The 19961-nt window shown below is 34.7% G+C and overlaps 1 protein-coding gene across 1 annotated transcript in view; it reads right to left on the reverse strand.

Moving 5' to 3' along the window:
• Window positions 1–4870: 4870 nt before the first annotated feature.
• Window positions 4871–19961, reverse strand: part of LOC148943472 (uncharacterized) — a 38001-nt gene continuing 22910 nt past the window's right edge. The window contains exon 2 of the mRNA XM_089101866.1: window positions 4871–5707. Coding sequence (XP_088957992.1) covers window positions 5376–5707 — 332 coding nt within the window. The 3' untranslated portion in view covers window positions 4871–5375. The remainder of the gene's footprint in view (window positions 5708–19961) is intronic.

Here is a 19961-nt window from a genome sequence, read left to right on the forward strand (position 1 = left end):
AAGCAATCAATTTTTGTATTCATTGAGGTCTACTTGGTCCTGTCTTGGTCCTTGTTCCGGTCCATTCTCTGTTATTCGGACAAAAAGCATTACGAAACGGTACAGCCAAGATTAGTTTCAAATTTGTTTTCTGCATTAGAGCCAACCTAGCCAAGAATCTTATGAGTGACATTTTCAAACCAATTGGATAGATGGCTCTGTTGTTTATGCGCTTCTAATATTTTTGTCTTTTGGCCTGGAATTACCAAGGAGAATTCAAAGTCAACTAGCTGGTATGAAAAAAGCATGTTGTGCTGACCAGAAAAAGAATTGGGCTCATTTTCTGGTGAAACAAGTTTTGTTAAAGTTTTCTTTTGTGCATAAAGACCCCCTTGACGCAATGGCTTACAGATCGTAGGTTTTATTCTTTTAAGAAAATCGTTGTCATTTTTCCCACAAACTGTTTCAGTTTGGCATTTTAAAAAAGTTACGTAAAGTTTTTTGGCACTTTAAAAAAGTTACTTATTATTCTAATTAAACGACCCTTGTCTTTCAGAAGTCTTACTTAAGGAATTGGGACAAAATCTAAACCTTAGCGTAAAGGGCAAGGTGCTGAGGAAGGGGAAGCCCTCCTCATATACATAATAGTTTCTGTTGGTTTTGAGTTTTAATGTTGCTCCTTACTTTGAGCTGAAAAAACTTGTTTTTTTTATTTAATTTCTGGTCGTTTTTTAAATAACATCAGATTTTTTAAAAATCCCCATCCCCAAAAAATGTCGTCTGGACAATTCAATCCTGGTGAAAATTTACCCCGGAAAATTTATCTTAAGATCTCCACGTGTAAAATTGAGTGGGTAAAGAGAAAACAAGACATATAAAGAAATTTCGTACAGGAATTCTGGCGAATTCCCCCGGAATAAAATTTCCCCTGAAAAGTTCACCCCCTGAAAACTTCCATTTCCTTTGAAAATTCTCTTCATGCAAAATCCCCCCAGCAGAAAATTCGTCCTCCCCACCCCGCTGAAAAATCTATGCATACTTCCCATTAACAAATACTATATGTAAACAAGGGGCAAATTTTATAACTTAGAGACCTTTCCCCAGGAGCTTTGGGGGGGTTGTTTTATCTCCAAAGACACAGTTATTCTGCCTTTCACCTTTGCTGAACAAAATAGTTACCTCAAAATTTTAATTGGACGATTTTGGGAACAAAGGGTCGTTGGAGGGGGCCTAGTTTCCCTGCAATTTTTGTTCACTCAAAATGGCACTAGAACTTTTGATTTCTACAGTAGGGTTCTCTGATATGCTAAATCTGATGGAGTGATTTTCATTAAGATTCTATGACTTTTAGAGGGTTTCGGCCCCTTTTTTAGAAATTCAAGCAAATTTTTTCAGGCTCGTAACCTGTGATCGGAAAAACAAAACTTAATAAAACTTATATATTTAAAATCAGCATAAAATTCGATTCTTTTAATATATCTGTTGATATCAAATTTCCGTTTTTTAGAGTTTTTGTTACTATTGAGCCTGGTCGCTCCTTGCTCACAGTTCGTTACCACGAACTATTTGATTTTAAATAAATAAAAATTGTTCTGTTTATTGTTACCCACCCAAAACCAAAAATCTGAAAAAAATTGCCTGATTTTTGAAAAAAGGGGAAACACCCCCCAAAAAGCAAGCGATTTTATTGAAAATCCCTTTATCGGATAAATCTTATAAGAGAACCCTACCGTAGAGGTTTCAAGCTCCAATATTCAAAATGTAGAATTTTGCTTAAAAAAAAAAAAAAAAAACATTGTCAATGCATGTTTATTTGTTTTTTTTTTTCCCAGGGGTGATTGTATCGGGTTCCCGTGATTTCCCCCCGAGAAAATTCCCCCCGGAGATTTTCTAGCGTAGGAGATTTCCCCCTGGTGATTTCCCCCCTGATTTCCACCCGCTGAAAATTCTCCCTCCTCTCGGAAATAATCGCCACCGGAGACTACCCTTACCTCAGCCTTATTTTCATCGGGTGTAGCCCATGACTCGAAAATTGTTGCAAAATTCTTCTCTTTCTCGGCGGCCTAAAATATAAAAGCGAGTGGAGAACACTTTTTAATTGCCAAGAAACTAGTTAGTTATACATAGTAAAAAATACACGGTTAAAACGCTACACTTTAAAACTAGCATTCCTTGCAATAAGCCTCAGGTACTCCAGCGTCCCGACGTTCGTGTAGTTTCCCATCTGTCGTAGGGTTCCGGCATTTAAATCCACATACTTTTTCTTAATTGGTTCACTGGATTGTCCCGCATTTGCTTGAATCATAACCGCCCTGTTAAGTGCTTGTTCGCGCTTACACGCGGCGGAAAGTTGCAAGGTACTCTCCTACTTCCAAGGATTCTACCGATGTAGTTATCTTCAAAATAGGTGATGATTGGCCCAAACACATTGTCAGTAAGTTTTACTACGACAGCTGTGTATGCAGAATGTACTTCCAAAATGGGCACGAAATACAAGAGCAGCTAGCATTTGGACGGAGACTGCAAATATTCATCATCGAAAAGAACGGATTTCAAGATATAAGAGCATTATATTTGGCTTTAGACCTGTCATTACTAGGCTTATATCAGAGTCAGGATGATCCAGATTTTGAATTGTATCCTGAAGAAATCTTGACAAGAAGTCAGAATATGACCAACTGCACATCTGCCCCAAGTTCAGAGTATGTTGCAGAAATAGTTGGAAGAAATTGTAAGACGCTTACCTTCAGTTATGTTGACCAAAGACTGGGCTAGAATCTGCTGTGGGGTTTCAAGCGTCTCGGTTGCTTTCCTCTTCATCTGGTTGCGGAGTTTTACACTCGCCTTACTTTTCCTTCGTCTGTCGTCTCAACTCACATTCGAAACTGACCACTCCAGCCGCTAAACTTTCTGTTTCGTGTAAACGAACCCTTCGAAAGCAATCTTGTCCACTCCACGCGTTGATTTGAAATATTCCGTTTTTTTACTAAACTTTACGTACTTCTGATGTGACACGAACAAAATAAATGACCCATTATGGCACAGCTAGGGAGCCTAAATAGCTTTCGAATGGAATAATCCGGGGTGGTTAACTGTTATGACATATTAATTATGGGATTTAATTAAGAAGACTAAGAGATTTCAATATTAGTCTCAAGGTCTCACGGATCTTGTGGAGCTAGGAGGGTCGGAATCTCTTACGGGGGAAAATTTCCATTGGGGAGTCTCCTACGGGGGGAAATTTCCTGGGGGGGTCTCATACGGGGGGAAACTTCCGGGGGGATATCTCTGGGGGGATTTTCTCGGGGGAAATCTCCTAGACCCCTCCTCTGTACCCTTGTCTCTTATATCCATCCTGCGAGTCTTCGATTTGCAGTAACATAATCAATGAGGTTGGTTGTCTCACCATCATGTGAGTACCATCGTGTCAGTATAACTAAAATATATTGGACATCAAAATATATTGCAAAATATGTGTTTTCCGCAAAAATTGTAGATAAAATCCCCCCAACCCTCCTACCGTATCACCTTTATGTACATTTTAAGTAGGTTTTCCCCCAAATTGCATTGCTTGCTAGTGACAAGCACGAAGATAGGCTAGGAACCTTAAACTTCGAAATATAATTTTGTAATTTTCCTCATCTTGTCTGATATATTTTGTAAATTTTTAACAAGTTTCGTCTATGGGTTGAGGTTTTGATCAATTCTTCTGTCTTCTCTAAATAAATTCTTCCCCATACAGAAAGTTTATCATAACTTTAAGTTCAGATGATAACGCATTTTGATCTGTTTCGTCTACAAAAGATAGAAAAAAGTACGAATTCAGAAAAATTTAATTTTTTAAACATCATCACAATTTCAAATTTGCACCTTAACAAAGAAAAAAAAACGAAAAACATATATTAACAAATTTTTACATTCACAAAGTTAAATCTCGAAATAAGACGATATATTATGAATTTAAGAGAGCTCTATTACGGTTAAACAATTGTGTCAATGCTCTAAAAGCTGCAAAATTAAATAAGTCATTCATAAACATGGTGAAAATTTTTCAACATTTTAGACCTCGAAAAGAAATAGATAGTCAACATAAAAAGGTACGTCTTGTGTTGAATAGGATGACATTCACTTAGCTCATACTTTCTCTATGGAGCTGAAAAAAAGAAAAATATTTTTCAGTTCGTATATTAACTCCGCATGATTTTTTTTTTAAATTATTCCACCTCAAGAAGAGGAAGAATAATTCCTATGAAACTCCCCAAACGAAGATTGACAAGATACACATTCAACGCCTTAAGGGGTGTACCCTGATAAAATGATATTAGTTTAATGTTAGTTGACATGCCGGAAAGTGCCAATCCTGCTTACTAGGCTGTGAATCTTCTGTTAGATACACTGATTTTTCTTCTTACTAAATCGTTATGTTCATCAATCTATGGCAACGGTGCACAAACAAGTATCTGAACTGTATTTGTTGCGACTTTTCTGTATTACGAATAAGCAAGGATAAAACATATATGTAGAACAATCATGTACATATAATCAATGTATGTCAAAGTACAAGAACCAGGCAGAACAGTTCCAGCGAGTAAGCTATACTACATTTTTTTTTAATCCTTCAGAAATCTAGCACTAGCTTTTCTATGAAAATTTTAAACTTCCAAATCAAGTTCCAAATTTAAATTAAAAAGAAGTCCTTATTCATGGACTTCTTATTATTTAAATTTAAATAATTAAATTTAATTATTTATATTAAATTTATTATATTAAATTTAAATTAAATTTATTATATTATATTAAATTTAAATTATTTTAAATTAAATTTAAATTATTTTAAATTAAATTTAACTTATTATATTAAATTTAAATTAAAAAGAAGTCCTTACTTTTATATGGTGTGCTTTAATTTTATCTAACTTCTCAAATAATTGTTACAACTTTTCAAACTGGTTTACGTTAATGAATAATATACTTCTGAAATTAAGAAATAGTATTTTCCCCCTATATATCTATTCTATAGCCTTCTAATTCATTAGTTCAATGGTCACTTTAACACTGCTGAGACCAGAATGTCTAAACAATTAAAAAAACAGCAACTATTTTACAAAAATCGAATGATAAATTATATTTTTTTTATTCAAAACGCTGCTTCTGTGCTAATTCTTGGGCGGTATGGGTGACAGTTTAATGCAATTAGAAAACAAGAAACGAAACATAAAAAAGCACTGACAGTTACGCAAGTCACTCTGCTCGTTTTGATTGCTTTGCATAAAAACAAACTCCCAGACGCACTCGGCTTGTATTGAAACCTAAATGAGATCTTCACAATCAATCACTTTTGACGTTTCAAAAATGATGGACAACTTCTTTATGCAACTGAGCCTAACCGTGATGAATTACATTTTATGCATATCAACACCAGTTAAGTCTGCCATTGTTAGGTGGTGGTGGTGTAAAGGATTGTACATTAGATGGTGGTGGTGTTGATGATGGTGATGCTGCATCATATTCATCGTAGCTATTTTATGCTCTTTCTTCCACTTCATTCGCCTGTTCTGAAACCATATTTTGATTTGTCGTTCCGACAAACAAAGAGTATGGGCAATTTCTATCCGTCGACGTCTCGTTAGGTAACGATTAAAATGAAATTCTTTTTCAAGTTCTAACGTCTGGTATCGCGTGTACGAAGTTCTCTGCCTTTTGGTCTCCCCGTTTGCATTAACAGCACCTAAAAATAAAGAAACATAGACTTTAATTCCATTTTCATAAGCCTGGTAATCAGAATTCTGGCAGGTTACTTATGTGTTACAGCGATTCCACTCAAGAAGTTTGATCTGATCTGTCTGCGTAGAACCGGTTTGTTCTATCTCCATTCGGAGACAATTAGCTTAGGCACAGTGAGAGGCATATTTTAATTAAATTTTTAATACATAGAGTTGATATTTTAGCTAGGTTAGGTATTTAATATAACGTGTTCTGAGTGGCCTGCTTTCCATAATTCTTTGTTGTAGTCTCCATAATTTTCTTACTAAAGTATTATATTTTCATCATATTTAGGTATATTTCAGTAGGATTAACCTATCTTCACTTCTTGAGTAGGGTCGCTATATTACATAAATACCCGAATTCTGACACTTATTACGAGGGAGACGCTTAACTGAGCCTCTCCCATAATTTTTCTTGACTTTTACTTTTAAGCTTTATTTTCTTAAATCTAACTTTTATTAAATGACATTGTAGTTAAAAATCCTGAATAAAATGAATTTTAAGAAAAGAAACGTTAAAAGGCTACAGGATATAACCGGAATAATCTCCATTCTCAATATCAAAGATTCGACCCTCAGTTATGAGGCCCTCAATAAAGCAAATTGGTGTTGGTGCATTATATATAACACAGCGCTACAGACTGTACAAGGGAATACAAATGGAAACCCGTGAAACGGGTATTTTCAAGAGATAATGGAGTGCAAAGCGTGATTTCTTTTCGCGTTTACTATATTTAAACTGTTGTATTTTGGGGTTTAGGGGGGAGGTACTTAGGTTAGGTTAGTTATTTAATATATGCTGTGCTTTACCTCCCATCCCCACCACCTAATGTGCAAATATATAGCCCAAATTTGTTTCTAAACTATTATATATTCATCCTATTTTATTTCATTAGCATTAACCAAACTTGACTTCTTTCGTGTGTTATATATAAAGCACCAGCAAATTTAATCAAATCATTGATAATAATGAATGCTGAGTAAGGATCAATCTTTGTCTCTAGAAACAAAACTCAAAAACACGGAAGTTTGAAAACGGCATATATGCAAGACAATTCATTGTTTAATGCTGATTTCAAAAATGTGAAGTTCATCAAATTTAATGTATTTCGTCAAAAGTTGTTAAGATAAGATAATACTTAAATAAAAGTTCAAATAGGTAAAAGTTCATCAGTAGTCATCATAACTACTGATAACCGTCACTGCATATGTGACCGAAATATCTAGTTTTTTATGAAATTTATCACTGTCTATTATAAAGATTTTATCCCTATTTGAACTTTTATTTATCGTCAGAGGAAGGCAGCGTGGTCTCCGAAATTATCTATAAGATAATACTCATTTAGATAATACTTATTTCAAACACATAGCATATAGATACGTAGAAAAATCGTTACTGATGCATTATATGGACACTTCTAAAAAGTCAAGTTTGGTTAATGCTAATAAAATAAAATAAAATAGGATGAATATATAATAGTTTATAAGCCAATATGGGCTACATATTTGCACATTAGGGGTGGGGGGGGGGGTTAAAGCATAGCATATATTAAATTCGTAACCTAACCTAGGTACCTTTTCCCCCTTAAATCCCAAAAAACAATCGTTTAAATATTGTAAATCATTGAGAAACCACGGCTTTACAGTCATTTATGTATGGCGGTCTCTTGAGAATAGCTTGTTTGACGGGTTTTTCGTGACTGGTTTCCTTGTACAATATATAAAACTGTCCGTATAACGCACCAGTACCGAAAATTCTATACCCTCACAAAGCTCTATAGCCTGGAATAGAGGGAGAAAGAAAAAAGTGCTATTAAAAAAGAAAAAAATCCATGCTATAAAGGAAAATGAAAATGACAAACTACCGCCCTCCAGTGACTACCCGCCGAATATCTGAAGGAGATTGGCTACCCGCTTGACTCCAATGACTCCAACGACTACCCGCTGAAGCAGAATGCTTTGCATAATAAGCAATGGAATAAATAATTATAACCAAGCCCAGAGACATCAGCCGCACCGCAACATCAAGAAAAAATAATTTCAAGGAAAATAACGTGGAGAAAAAAATTATCACGTAAGAAAATGTGCATAGTTTTAGAAAAAGGAAGAACCGTCCCCTGAAGGGGGAGGATGACTGACCAAGAAGAGAATTACATCATATACTCAAAACCGTCTGATAACCCTGTTTTGAAGTTCGAGCCCTTACGTCTAAAAACCAAAAATTTCAACCTGCATTAGATACTGATCATAATCAAACAGTTCGTGGTAACGAACTGACAGTAAGGAGGGGCCCGACTGAATGGTAACCAAAACTATAGAAAACAGAATTTTGATACTAATAGATACATCAAAAGAATCAGATTTTAATGCTGATTTCAAATATATAAGTTTCATCAAGTTTAGTCCTATCAAAAGTTAAACCTTACCTATCAAAAGTTGCGCGCCTGAAAAAAATTTGGCTGATTTTCGAAAAAGGAGGAAAGACCCCCTAAAAGCTATAGAACCTTAATGAAAATCACACCATTATATTCAGCGCATAAGAGAACCCTACTGTAGAGGTTTCAAGCACCTATCTATAAAAATGTGGAATTTTCCATTTTTTGCCAGAAGAAGATCACGGATGCGTGTTTATTTGTTTGTTTGTTTGTTTGTTGTTTTTTTTTCCCAGGGGTGATCGTATCGACCCAGTGGTCCTAGAATATCGTGGGAGGGTTCATTCAAATGGAAATTAAAAGTTCTAGTGCCCTTTTTATGTGACCAAAAAATGGAGGGCAACTAGGCCCCCTCCCACGCTCACTTTTTTCCCAAAGTCACCCGGTCAAAATTTTGAGATAGCCATTTTGTTCAGCATGGTCGAAAATATGATAACTATGTCTTTTAGGATGACTTAATCCCCCGAAGTCCCCGGGGGGAGGGCTGAAAGTTATGAATTTTAACCCAATGTTAACATATAGTATTGGTTATCACGTTTCAGAGAGGATTTCAGACGTTTTCAGAGAAGATTTTTCTGGTAGTAGGGGGGGGGAGTGGGTCGGGGGCTATGTGGGAGGATCTTAACATGAAGGAATTCTTCATGGGAGAAGGGACATTGCTATGAAGGGGGCGCTGGATTTCCCAGCATTATTTAAATAAAGATAGAAATTATATCTATAAAAAAAAACAAGTTTTTTAACTGAAAGTAAGGAGCAACATCAAAACTTAAAACGACAGGAAACATTACGTATATGATTGGGTTCATCCCCTGGTCAATACCTCGCTCTTTAAGCCAAAGATTATTTAGTACTTTCATAAGAGCTATTTATTCTAATTAACGGCATTTGTGATTAAGGGGTCATTTTTAAAGAATTGGAACACAATTCGAACTTTAGCTTAAAGAGCAAGGTGTTGACTAGGCGGTGAACAATCTAATATGCGTATTAAAAATAGAAGAATATAGAGGTTCGTTACGTAAGTTAGTTCGTAAGTTAAGTATATTTATTACTAATAAAAACGTTCGTAAATAAAATTAAACAGGTTTCGAGAAAGCCATTTAAACAAATAAAAGTAAAATTAATATTCAATTTTTTTTTTAAATTATTCATGTACGGTGAGCCAAAATCAAAACCTGCATTAATTCAAAAACATTCAAAAATTAAATAAAAAAAAACAAGTTTTTTTTAACTGAAAGTAAGGAACGACCTTAAAACTTAAAACGAACAGAAATTATTCCGTATATGAGAGAGGATGTCCCCTCCTCAAGGCCTCGCTCTTTACGCTAAAGTTTTTTATTGTGAAAAAAAAAGAGTTGCGAGAAAGCAAAACTTTAGCGTAAAGAGCGAGGCGTTGAGGAGGGGACAGCCCCTTTCATATACGGAATAATTTCTGTTCGTTTTAAGTTTTAACGTCGTTCCTTACTTTCAGTTAAAAAAACTTGTTTTTTTTTAATTTAATCTCATTAAAGCATAAGCTGGACTTTGCCTATGAATGGCCGTTTATATTGACATAGCCTACTATTTAAACAGTGACTCACAAAAGAAAGAGTCAGAGAGGAAAAGGGAAATGTTTCAGCAATTTTTAAGAATTTATTGTGGTTTATAAAACATTAATAACAGGTTGTTTAAAACATATACCACAGGTTTTTAAAACAACTTCTATCAAACAGTTCGTGGTAACGAACTGTAAGTAAGACTCAATGCTAACCGAAACTCTAAAAAACGAAATTTTGATACCAATAGATACATCAAAAGAATCAGATTTTAATTCTGATTTCAAATATATAAGTTTCATCAAGTTTAATCTTACCTATCAAAAGTTACGCGCCTGAGAAAATTTGGCTGATTTTCGAAAAAAGGGGAAAAGACCCCCTAAAAGTTATAGAACCTTAATGAAAATCACACCATCATATTCAGCGTATCAGAGAACCCTATCAGAGGTTTCAAGCTTCTATCTACAAAAATGTGGAATTTTTCATTTTTTGCCAGAAGAAAGATCACGGATGCGTGTTTATTTGTTTTTTTTTTCCCAGGGGTGATCGTATCGACCCAGGGGTCCTAGAATATTGGGGGAGGGCTCATTGGAACGGAAATTAAAAGTTATAGTGCCCTTTTTATGTGATAAAAAAAATGGCGGGAAACTAGACCCCTCCCACGCTCATTTTTTTCCCAAAGTCACCCAATCAAAATTTTGAGATAGCCCTATTTTTCAGCATGGTCGAAAATACTATAACTATGTCTTTTAGGATGACTTAATCCCTCGAAGCCCCTAGGGGGAGGGCTGAAAGTTATGAACTTTACCCGATCTTAACATATAGTATTGGTTATTGGGAAGTATACAGGCGTTTTCAGGGGGAATTTTTTCTGGTAGGGGGGGGGTGGGGGTGGGTCGGAGGTTACATGGAAGGATCTTTTCATGAAGGAAGTTTTCATGGGGGAAGGGATTTGGTATGAAGGGGGCGCCGGATTTCCCATCAGTATTTAAAAAAAAATCAGAAATTAAATATAAAAAACAAGTTTTTCAACTGAAAGTAAGGAGCAACATCAAAACTTAAAACGAACAAAAAATATTAGCTATATGATTGGGTTCTTCTTCTAGTTAATGCCTCGCTCTTTACGCTAAAGATTTCTTAGTACTTTCATAAGAGCTATTTATTCTAATTAACGGCCTTTGTGATTAAGGGGGCATTTTTAAAGAATTGGAACAAAATTCGAACTGTAGCTTAAAGAGCAAGGTGTTGACTGGGGCGCAAACCCCTTAATATACGTATTAAAAATATATGCATATAGAAGTTCGTTACGTAAGTTAATTCGTAAGTTACGTATATTTATTACTAATAAAAACGTTCGTAAATAAAATTAAACAAGTTTCGAGAAAGCCATTTAACCACATAAAAGTAGAATTAATATGCAAATTTCGTTTTAATTATTCATGCACTGTGAGCCAAAATCAAAACCTACATTAATTAAAAAACGTTCACAAATAAAATAAAAAAAAGTTTTTTTTTAACTGAAAGTAAGGAACGACGTTAAAGCTTAAAACGAACAGAAATTATTCCGTATATGAAAGGGGCTGTCCACTTCTCAAAGTCTTTCTGTTTACGTTACTGTTCGATATTTTCGAAGCTCATTTTTTTTAAAACAATAAAATTCTGTTTAAATTACAAATTTTTTAGATTAACTTTTAACAAAATTCACACCATCAGATGCAGCTTAGCGAAGAACATTATTTGGAATTTCCACAAAAATGTGGAATTTTGCTTTTTAATTAACTTTAACGAAAATTACACCATCACATTCAGCTTATCAGAAAACCCTATTAAAGAAGTTTCACGCTCCTATCTGCAAAAAGGTAGAAATTTTCATTTTTTGCTCGGAGAAAGATCACGATGCATGCCCTACAAAAATGGAGGGCAACCAGGCCCCCTCCCACGCTCATCTTTTTCTCAAAGTCACCCAATTAAAATTTTGAGATACCCATTTTGTTCAGCATAGTCGAAAATCTAATAAATTTGTCTTTTAGGATGACTTAATCCCCCACAGTTCCCAGAAGAAAGGCTGCAAGATATGAACTTTGCCCATTGCTTACATATTGTATTGGTTATTGGGAAGTATACAGACATTTTCAGGAAGGATTTTTTTCTGGGGGGGGGGGGGCGGAAGGAGGAGGATACTCGGGAGAATCTTTCCGTGGAGGATGTTTATTTGGGGCAAGGGACATTTCTATGAAGGGGGCACCGGATTTCCAAGCATTATTTAAAAAAACAATCAGAAATTAAATTTAAAAAAAAACAAGTTTTTTCAACTGAAAGTAAGAAGCAACATTAGAACTTAAAACGAACAGAAATTATTACGTATATGAGGGGGTTCTCCCCCAAGTCAATACCTCGCTCTTTACGCTACAGTTTTTTCTTTAGTGCTTTCAAAAGAGCTATCTATTCTAATTAAACGGCCTTTGTGATTCAGGGGTTTGTGAATTAAAATTTTTTTTTAAATTTTAACGTAAAGTGCGGGTTATGGACTTCGGGGAGAACCCCTTCATATGCGTAATAAGATATACGTAATAAAAAAAAAAAAGCGATACGGTTGAATAGTAATCGAAACTTTTTAAAATGTAATTTTGATGTCAATAAATGTATCAAAGCAATAGACTTCTAATGCTGATTCTAAACATATAAATTTTATTAAGTTTAGTATTAATCATCAAAGGCTACGAGCCTGAGAAAATTTACCTTATTTTTTAAAGAGGGAGGAAACATCCCCTACAAGTGAAAGGATTTTAATGAAAATCCCACCGTCAGATTCAGCGTATCAGAAAACCCTATTACATAGGTTTCAAGCTCATATCTGCAAAAATCTGAAACTATAACTGCAACATATTTTTTGCCAGAAGAAAAATATACGAATATAGAAATTCGTTACGTAAGTTAATTTGTAAATTACGTCAGAACCAAATTTGGAGACAGCCATTTAGCAAAAGAAGAGTAAAATTTTTATGCAAATTTTGTGTACTTATTCAATGACGGTGAGCCAAAATAAAAGCTGCATTAACTAAAAAACGATCAGAAATTAAATTAAAAAAAAAAGTTTTTTAAACTGAAAGTAAGGAGCGACATTAAAACTTATAACGAACAGAAATTATTCCGTATATGAAAGGGGCTGTCCCCTCCTCAACGCCTCGCTCTTTACGCTAAAGTTTGACTCTGTCTCACAACTTTATTTTTTAAGACAATTAAAAACTTTTGCATAAAGAGCGAGGCGTTGAGGAGGGGCCAGCCCCTTTCATATACGGAATAATTTCTGTTCGTTTTAAGTTTTAATGTCGCTCCTTACTTTCAGTTTAAAAAACCTGTTTCTTTTTATTTAATATTTTATAGAGGGTAAGGGACATTTCTATGACGGGTGTGCCGGATTTCCAAGCATTATTTAAAAAAACAATCAGAAATTAAATATAAAAAAAAACAAGTTTATTTAACTGAAAGTAAAAAGCACCATTAAAACTTAAAACGAACAGAAAGTTTGACTCTGTCTCACAACTTTATTTTTTAAAACAATAAAAAACTTTAGCGTAAAGAGCGAGACGTTGAGGAGGGGACAGCCCCTTTCATATACGGAATAATTTCTGTTCGTTTTAAGTTTTAATGTCGCTCCTTACTTTCAGTTTAAAAAACTTTGTTTTTTTTATTTAATATTTTATAGACTATTTGTTTCTCAGTTGTGAGACAGATTTGTCAATTACTATGCTACATTTAAGCAAATAAGTTTCATATAGTTGAGCTCAGGCAAACTAAGCTTAGGCACATTTACTTGTCTACAATAAGTGTTCATTTTGTATAGACTGCATGGGTAAGGACGAATGTCCAATTTTGCAGGAATATGCTTTTGCCGACCTGGAAGCTTTGTGTATAGGTTTTGAAATTTATAATTGATTGGTTACCAGAGTATTACCATTTAGTAGCATATTGACCGTATTTTTGACAACAAATTTGTTTCGTGAAACAAAAGCTTGAAATGCCCCGTTTTTCCGGCATGATCTCTTTCCTTATCTAAAAACTGCATTAAACCCTAAGTTTTTATTGGAGTGAGCCCTCTCTCCATATTTAATGACCCCGTGTTTGCCGATTTGGGCTGATCACCCATTGAAAATCAAACCTTCGTCTACGAAAAGGGTCTACGACAAGGGGAAATCTTTCTCAGGAAAAATGTAGTTGCCTCTTTCACATTTAAGAGAACCTTGGATTAAACGGTTGGTTTGAACCACTGTATATAAATAACGTAACTTATATCTATATACAGTGGCTTGAACAAAGTGTAAATAAACAGCGACTATTATCAATTGAAATCGAAATTCAAAAACCGAAGTTTAAAAAAAAGTATAAGCAACAACAAAATCTAATATTTATGATCATTCTATATGTCAAAGTGTATTAATTTAAAGATGCAGTCTCGATGGAAATTTTACTGTGATATCTGAACATGTATGAGAACCCTAAAGTAGCTATTGACAAAAAGGGCGATTTCTTACTTTTCCAGAGAAAAATGGACGTGCGTGTGGCCAGCCGTAGTTCACATGCTTAAAATAAGTTAAGAAGTTTCATTCGAATGGGCATGAAGATCTAGTGCCCTTTTTAAATGACAAATGAGATCACACCGCAGGTAATTGTCACATTCTAGCATATTGGCCAGTAAAACAGGAATCGTGGCGCGAACTTGGTCAAAATGTTATTGAGCAAAATTTTTGAAAACTATTGAAATGGTATTTATCTAGCCTTTCCGTCCAAGGGGAAGACTAGCGTGCATAAAATCATTTTTATGTTGCAAATTCGTATACTAAACATAACTGCAATCCATTAAAATGAACCGCTACGTTAGACCACTTATCAAACAGTTCGTGGTAACGAACTGTAAGTAAGGAGCAACCCGGCTCAATGGTAACCGAAACTCTAAAAAACGGAATTTTAATACCAATAGATACATCAAAAGAATCAGATTTTAATGCTGATTTCAAATATATAAGTTTCATCAAGTTTAGTCTTACTAATCAAAAGTTACTAATCTCACAGAGCCTGTTGTATATCTCACAGATATATATATATATATATATATATATATATATATATATATATATATATATATATATATATATATATATATATATATATATATATATATATATATATATATATATATATATATATATATATATATATATATATATATGTATATGTACATATATATGTTTAAATACATGGAAGCTTTGTATATACATAAAAAAACAAGTTATATAGATAAACATGTGAATGTAATATTTTATGCTACACAAAAAAAAACACTATCAGAATGGGAGGGGCACTATTAGCCAACCCTTAGCACCAATAACAAAGGCGTAGAACAAAAATATTATTGGGATCAAGAGATATTAGATATCAATTCTACCCTTTGGACAGTTAGACAATTTGAATATTGAAATACGCTCTTTTAGGCATCTTTCCTCCCCAGTCTACTCAATGACCTACCGCTTCTCCTTCATGTTAGCTGATGCTCAAATATACATTACTAAACATAATTTCATGAAAAACCAAGTGAATCAACTTAATCAGGCATTAAGATAAATGTCCAAGTTTACTATTTATCTTGTGTGGATTACGAGTCTTATCAGGAACTACTGTCCCGTGGTTTGGCATTACTGTCTCTACAACTGGGGAGCTCATTATATAGTTTTAAGACTTTAAAATTGGTGGGCTATCTTATAATTTCTAATTTACAGCAATTTGGTCTTCTTTGGGGCAAAATGGAAGTTTGGTGGTATAAAGTGGCAGGAAACCCTTTCCCGTAGCACGTTGTTTTTGGTCCAGAAGTGCCAAATTTGAACCAGAAGGATCGTAAAATTATTATTGTTTGTTAAATAAACCCAATTTTCAATTTTCTCAAGTTTCTATGGGTTCAACACTGGACAGGTTTCAGATAGAATGAAAGTGTCATATCTAACAGATATACAGGCTTTGACTATCAAGGGCGTATTCAGAGGTAAGGGGGTAGAGGTTTGAACCCCCCCCCCTACACGACTCCTCCTGTGTACGACACAGGCCCTCCCTGTACGACTGTCAAAAACGGAACAAAAATGAATATTCACAAATTTCTGATGCGTTTTAAAAGTTTTTTTGTAACCCCCTCCGAAAAAAAATCTTGGATATGGCCCTGTTGACTATAGATTTAGCAACTTGTGTCTTATTAAGCTTTGAATAAGCTAGCATATGCACATATATGGTAAATAAACATAGTTTTTCTCACTTTTCTCTTCAATTACTGGATGTTTTCAAACACTGTACCAGGTGCCAGAAAGAATGAAAGGGTAGTTGTACATAGATGAAGTAATTTTGACTAGATATTTGGCCATTTCCGTCTTATTAAGCTTGGACTAAGCAAAACTACGTGTATGTAAAGATAATAAATATCGTTCTTACTTTTTCTTTAAGTTCTGTATATTTTCTAATACTGCGCAGGTTTCCGATAGAATGAAAATGTGACTTTTCATAGGCATTAGACAAAAATTAGTTTTTTTCATGTGAAAGCATAGAGGACACTAAAACGTAACAAAAATTATGACAAAATTATTAAAATAAAAATTATTAAACAAAAAAATTATTCCGTATATGAGGGAGGCTGTCCCATTTTATGCTCACCGATCTTTATGACAATGCTTTTTGTGCTTTAAAATATTTTAAATTCCACATCACTGACCCTTGTAATTGAGCAATGTTGTGAAAGAATTAGGACAAAAAGCCAAACTTTAGTGGAAAGAGCGATAATTGAGGACGGGGTAGCTCCCCGTCTATACCGAATAATTACGTTAGTTTTATTTTTAATGTCGCTTCTTACTTTTATTTGTTTGTATAATTTTTGTTCATTACTAATACCATACCCAAGGTCACACTAAATACGAGAAAGACTACCATTCCTTGGAGCTTGATTAAATAAAAAAAAAGAAAAGCTTTTTCAACTGAAAGTACGGAGCAACATTAAAACTTAAAACGAACAGAAATTATTGCGTATATGAGGGGGTTCGCCCCCTAGTCAATACCTCGATCTTTACGCTAAAGTTTGGATTTTGTTCGAATCACAAATCCCTGAATCCCTAAGGCCGTTTAATTAGAACAGATAGCTCTTTTGAAAGTACTAAAAAAAAACTTTAGCGTAAAGAGCGAGGTATTGACTAGGGGGTGAACCCCTTCATATAGGCTACGTAATAATTTCTGTTGGCTTTAAGTTTTAATATTGCTCCTTATTTTCAGTTGAAAAAGCTTTTTTTATTTAATTTCTGATTGTTTTTTAAATAATGCTGGGAAATCCGGCACCCCCTTCATGGAAATTTCCCTTCCCCCAATGAAACATCCTTCATTGAAAGATCCTCCTACGTAACTCCCTCCTCTCCCTCCAGAAAACGTCTGTATACTTCCCAATAAGCACTATATGTAAACAATGGGCAAAGTTCATAACTTTCAGCCCTTCCCCTGGGAACTGTGGGGGACTAAGTCACCCACAAAGACATATTTATTAAATTTTCGACTATGCTGAACAGAATGGTTATCTCAAATTTTGATTGGGGGACTTTGGGAAAAAAATTAGCGTGGGAAGGGGGCAAGGTGCGGTCTAATTTTTTAGGTCACTTAAAAAGGGCACTAGAACTTTTAATTTTCTGTTCTTATGAGCCCTCTTACAATATTCTAGGACTACTGGATCGATACGATGTCCCCTGAAAAAAACAAAAACAAAACAAAAAACAAATAAACACGCATCCGTGATCTTTCTTATGGCAAAAAATACAAAATTTCACATTTTTGCAGGTAGGAGCTTGAAACATCTACTGTAGGGTTTTCTAATAAGCTGAATCTGATGGTTTGATTTTCATTAAGATTCTTTGAATTTTTGAGGTTGTTTTCCCCTTTTTTCGAAAATAAGGCAATTTTTTCAGGCTCGTAACTTCCGATGGGTTAGACTAAATTTGATGAAACTTATATATTTTAAATTAGCATAAAAATCCAACTCTTTTGATGTATCTACTGATATCAAAATTCAGTTTTTTAGAGTTTCGGTTATTATTGAGCCGGGTCGCTCCTTATTTATCAGTTCGTTACCACGAACTGCTTGATACTTCAGATGAAAATATAACTTTTGTACCTTTGTACAACAATTCTTCGAGAAAAGAGTTCATTTAGTGCATTAGTCATTTGGAACTTATTGGGAGGGTGTAAAGAGGGAGGCTTTGGATATATTGGGATGAAGAAGGAGCGTTCTTAGCTGTGTCGTCCCCAGGCTGCTTGGAGCTACCGTGAGTTTACAGTAGTAGTAGAAGGGAGATCGGAGGTAAAATTTATAATCTTATACATATTCATCCATACAATAAGAAAAATGAGAAATTTTACATTTTGTAGATAGTGCCTCGAGGGTTCTCATACATGTTGAATTTCATTGTATAATCAAACAGTTCGTGGTAACGCACTGTAAGTAAGGTTCGACCCTGCTAGTAACCGAAACTCTAAAAACAGAGGTTTGATACCAATAGATACATCAAAAGGATTGGACTTTTATGCTGATTTCAAATATATAAGTTTCATCAAGTTTAGTCTTACCCATCAACAGTTAGGAGCCTGAAAAAATTTGCCTTATTTTCAAAAAAAGGTAGAAACACCCCTAAAAATTACAAAATCTTATTGAAAATCACACCATTAGATTCATCGTAATAGAAAACCCTACTGTAGATGTTTCAAGCTCCTATCTGCAAAAATGTGGAATTTTGTATTTTTTGCCAGAAGAAAGATCACCGATGCGTGTTTATTTGTTTGTTTGTTTTTTATTTCCCAGGGGTCATCGTATCAATTCTGCAGTACTAGAATATCGTGAGAGGGCTCATTCGAACAGAAATTCAAAGTTCTAGTGCCCTTTTTAAGTTAAAAAAAATTGGAGGGCAACTTGGCCCTCTTCCCAGCTCATTTTTTTCCCAAAGTACCCCAATCAAAATTTTGAAATAGTCAGTTTTTTCAGCATAGTCAAAAATCTAATAAATATGTCTTTGAAGATGACTTAGCCCCCCACAGTTCCCAGGGGAAGGGCTGCAAATTTATAATCATATGCATATTCATCCATGCTATAAGAAAAATGAGAAATTGTACATTTTGTAGATAGTGCCTCGAGGGTTCTCATACATGTTAAATTCGTTGTATAATCAAACAGTTCGTGGTAACGAACTGTAAGTAAGGAGCGACCCTGCTCAATGGTAACCGAAACTCTAAAAAACGGAGGTTTGATACCAATAGATACATCAAAAGAATCGGATTTTTAGGCGGATTTCAAATACACAAGTTTCATCAAGTTTAATTATACCCATCAAAAGTTACGAGCCTGAAAAACTTTGGCTTATATTCGAAAAAAGGGGGAAACAACTCCTAAAAGTCATAGAATTTTAATGAAAATCACACCATCAGATTCAGCGTATCAGAAAACCCTACTGTAGAAGTTTCAAGCTCCTATCTGCAAAAATGTGGAATTATTTTTTTTTTGCCACGATGCGTGATCACGGATGCGTGTTTGTTTGTTTATCTTTCTTTTTTTTTCTTTTTTTTCCCAGGGCAGATCGTATCGATCCAGTAGTCCTAGTGAGAGGGCTCATTCGAACGGAAATTAAAATTTTTAGTGCCCTTTTTAAGTGACAAAAAAACCGGAGGGCAACTTGGCCCCCTCCCACGCTCAGTTTTCTCCCAAAGTCACCCAATCAAAATTCCGAGATAGCCATTTTTTTCAGCATAGTCGAAAATTTAATAAATGTCTTTGAGGATAACTTAATGCCCTACAGTTCCCGGGGGAAGGGCTGTAAGTTATGAACTTTTTCCCATTGTTTACATATAGTATTGGTTAATGGGAAGTATACAGACGACTTCAGGAAGGATTTTTTTCTGGTGAGGGGGGTTGGAGGGGGTTGGAGGAGGGGGTTATTGGGGAGGATCTTTCCATGGAGGATGTTTCTTTCGGGGAAGGGACATTTCTATGAAGGGAGTGCCGGATTTCCCAACATTATTTAAAAAACGATCAGAAATTAAATTAAAAAAAACAAGCTTTTTCAACTGAAAGTAAGGAGCAACATTAAAACTTAAAACGAACAGAAATTATTACGTGTAGGAGGGGGTTTGCCCCCTGGTCAATACCACAACCTTTGCGCTAAAGTTTTTTTTAGTACTTTCAAAAGAGCTAA

Source organism: Artemia sp. Qi Xiang Cuo, chromosome 15, assembly GCF_049724085.1.
Source record: "Artemia sp. Qi Xiang Cuo chromosome 15, ASM4972408v1, whole genome shotgun sequence".
Lineage (NCBI taxonomy): Eukaryota > Metazoa > Arthropoda > Branchiopoda > Anostraca > Artemiidae > Artemia > Artemia sp. Qi Xiang Cuo.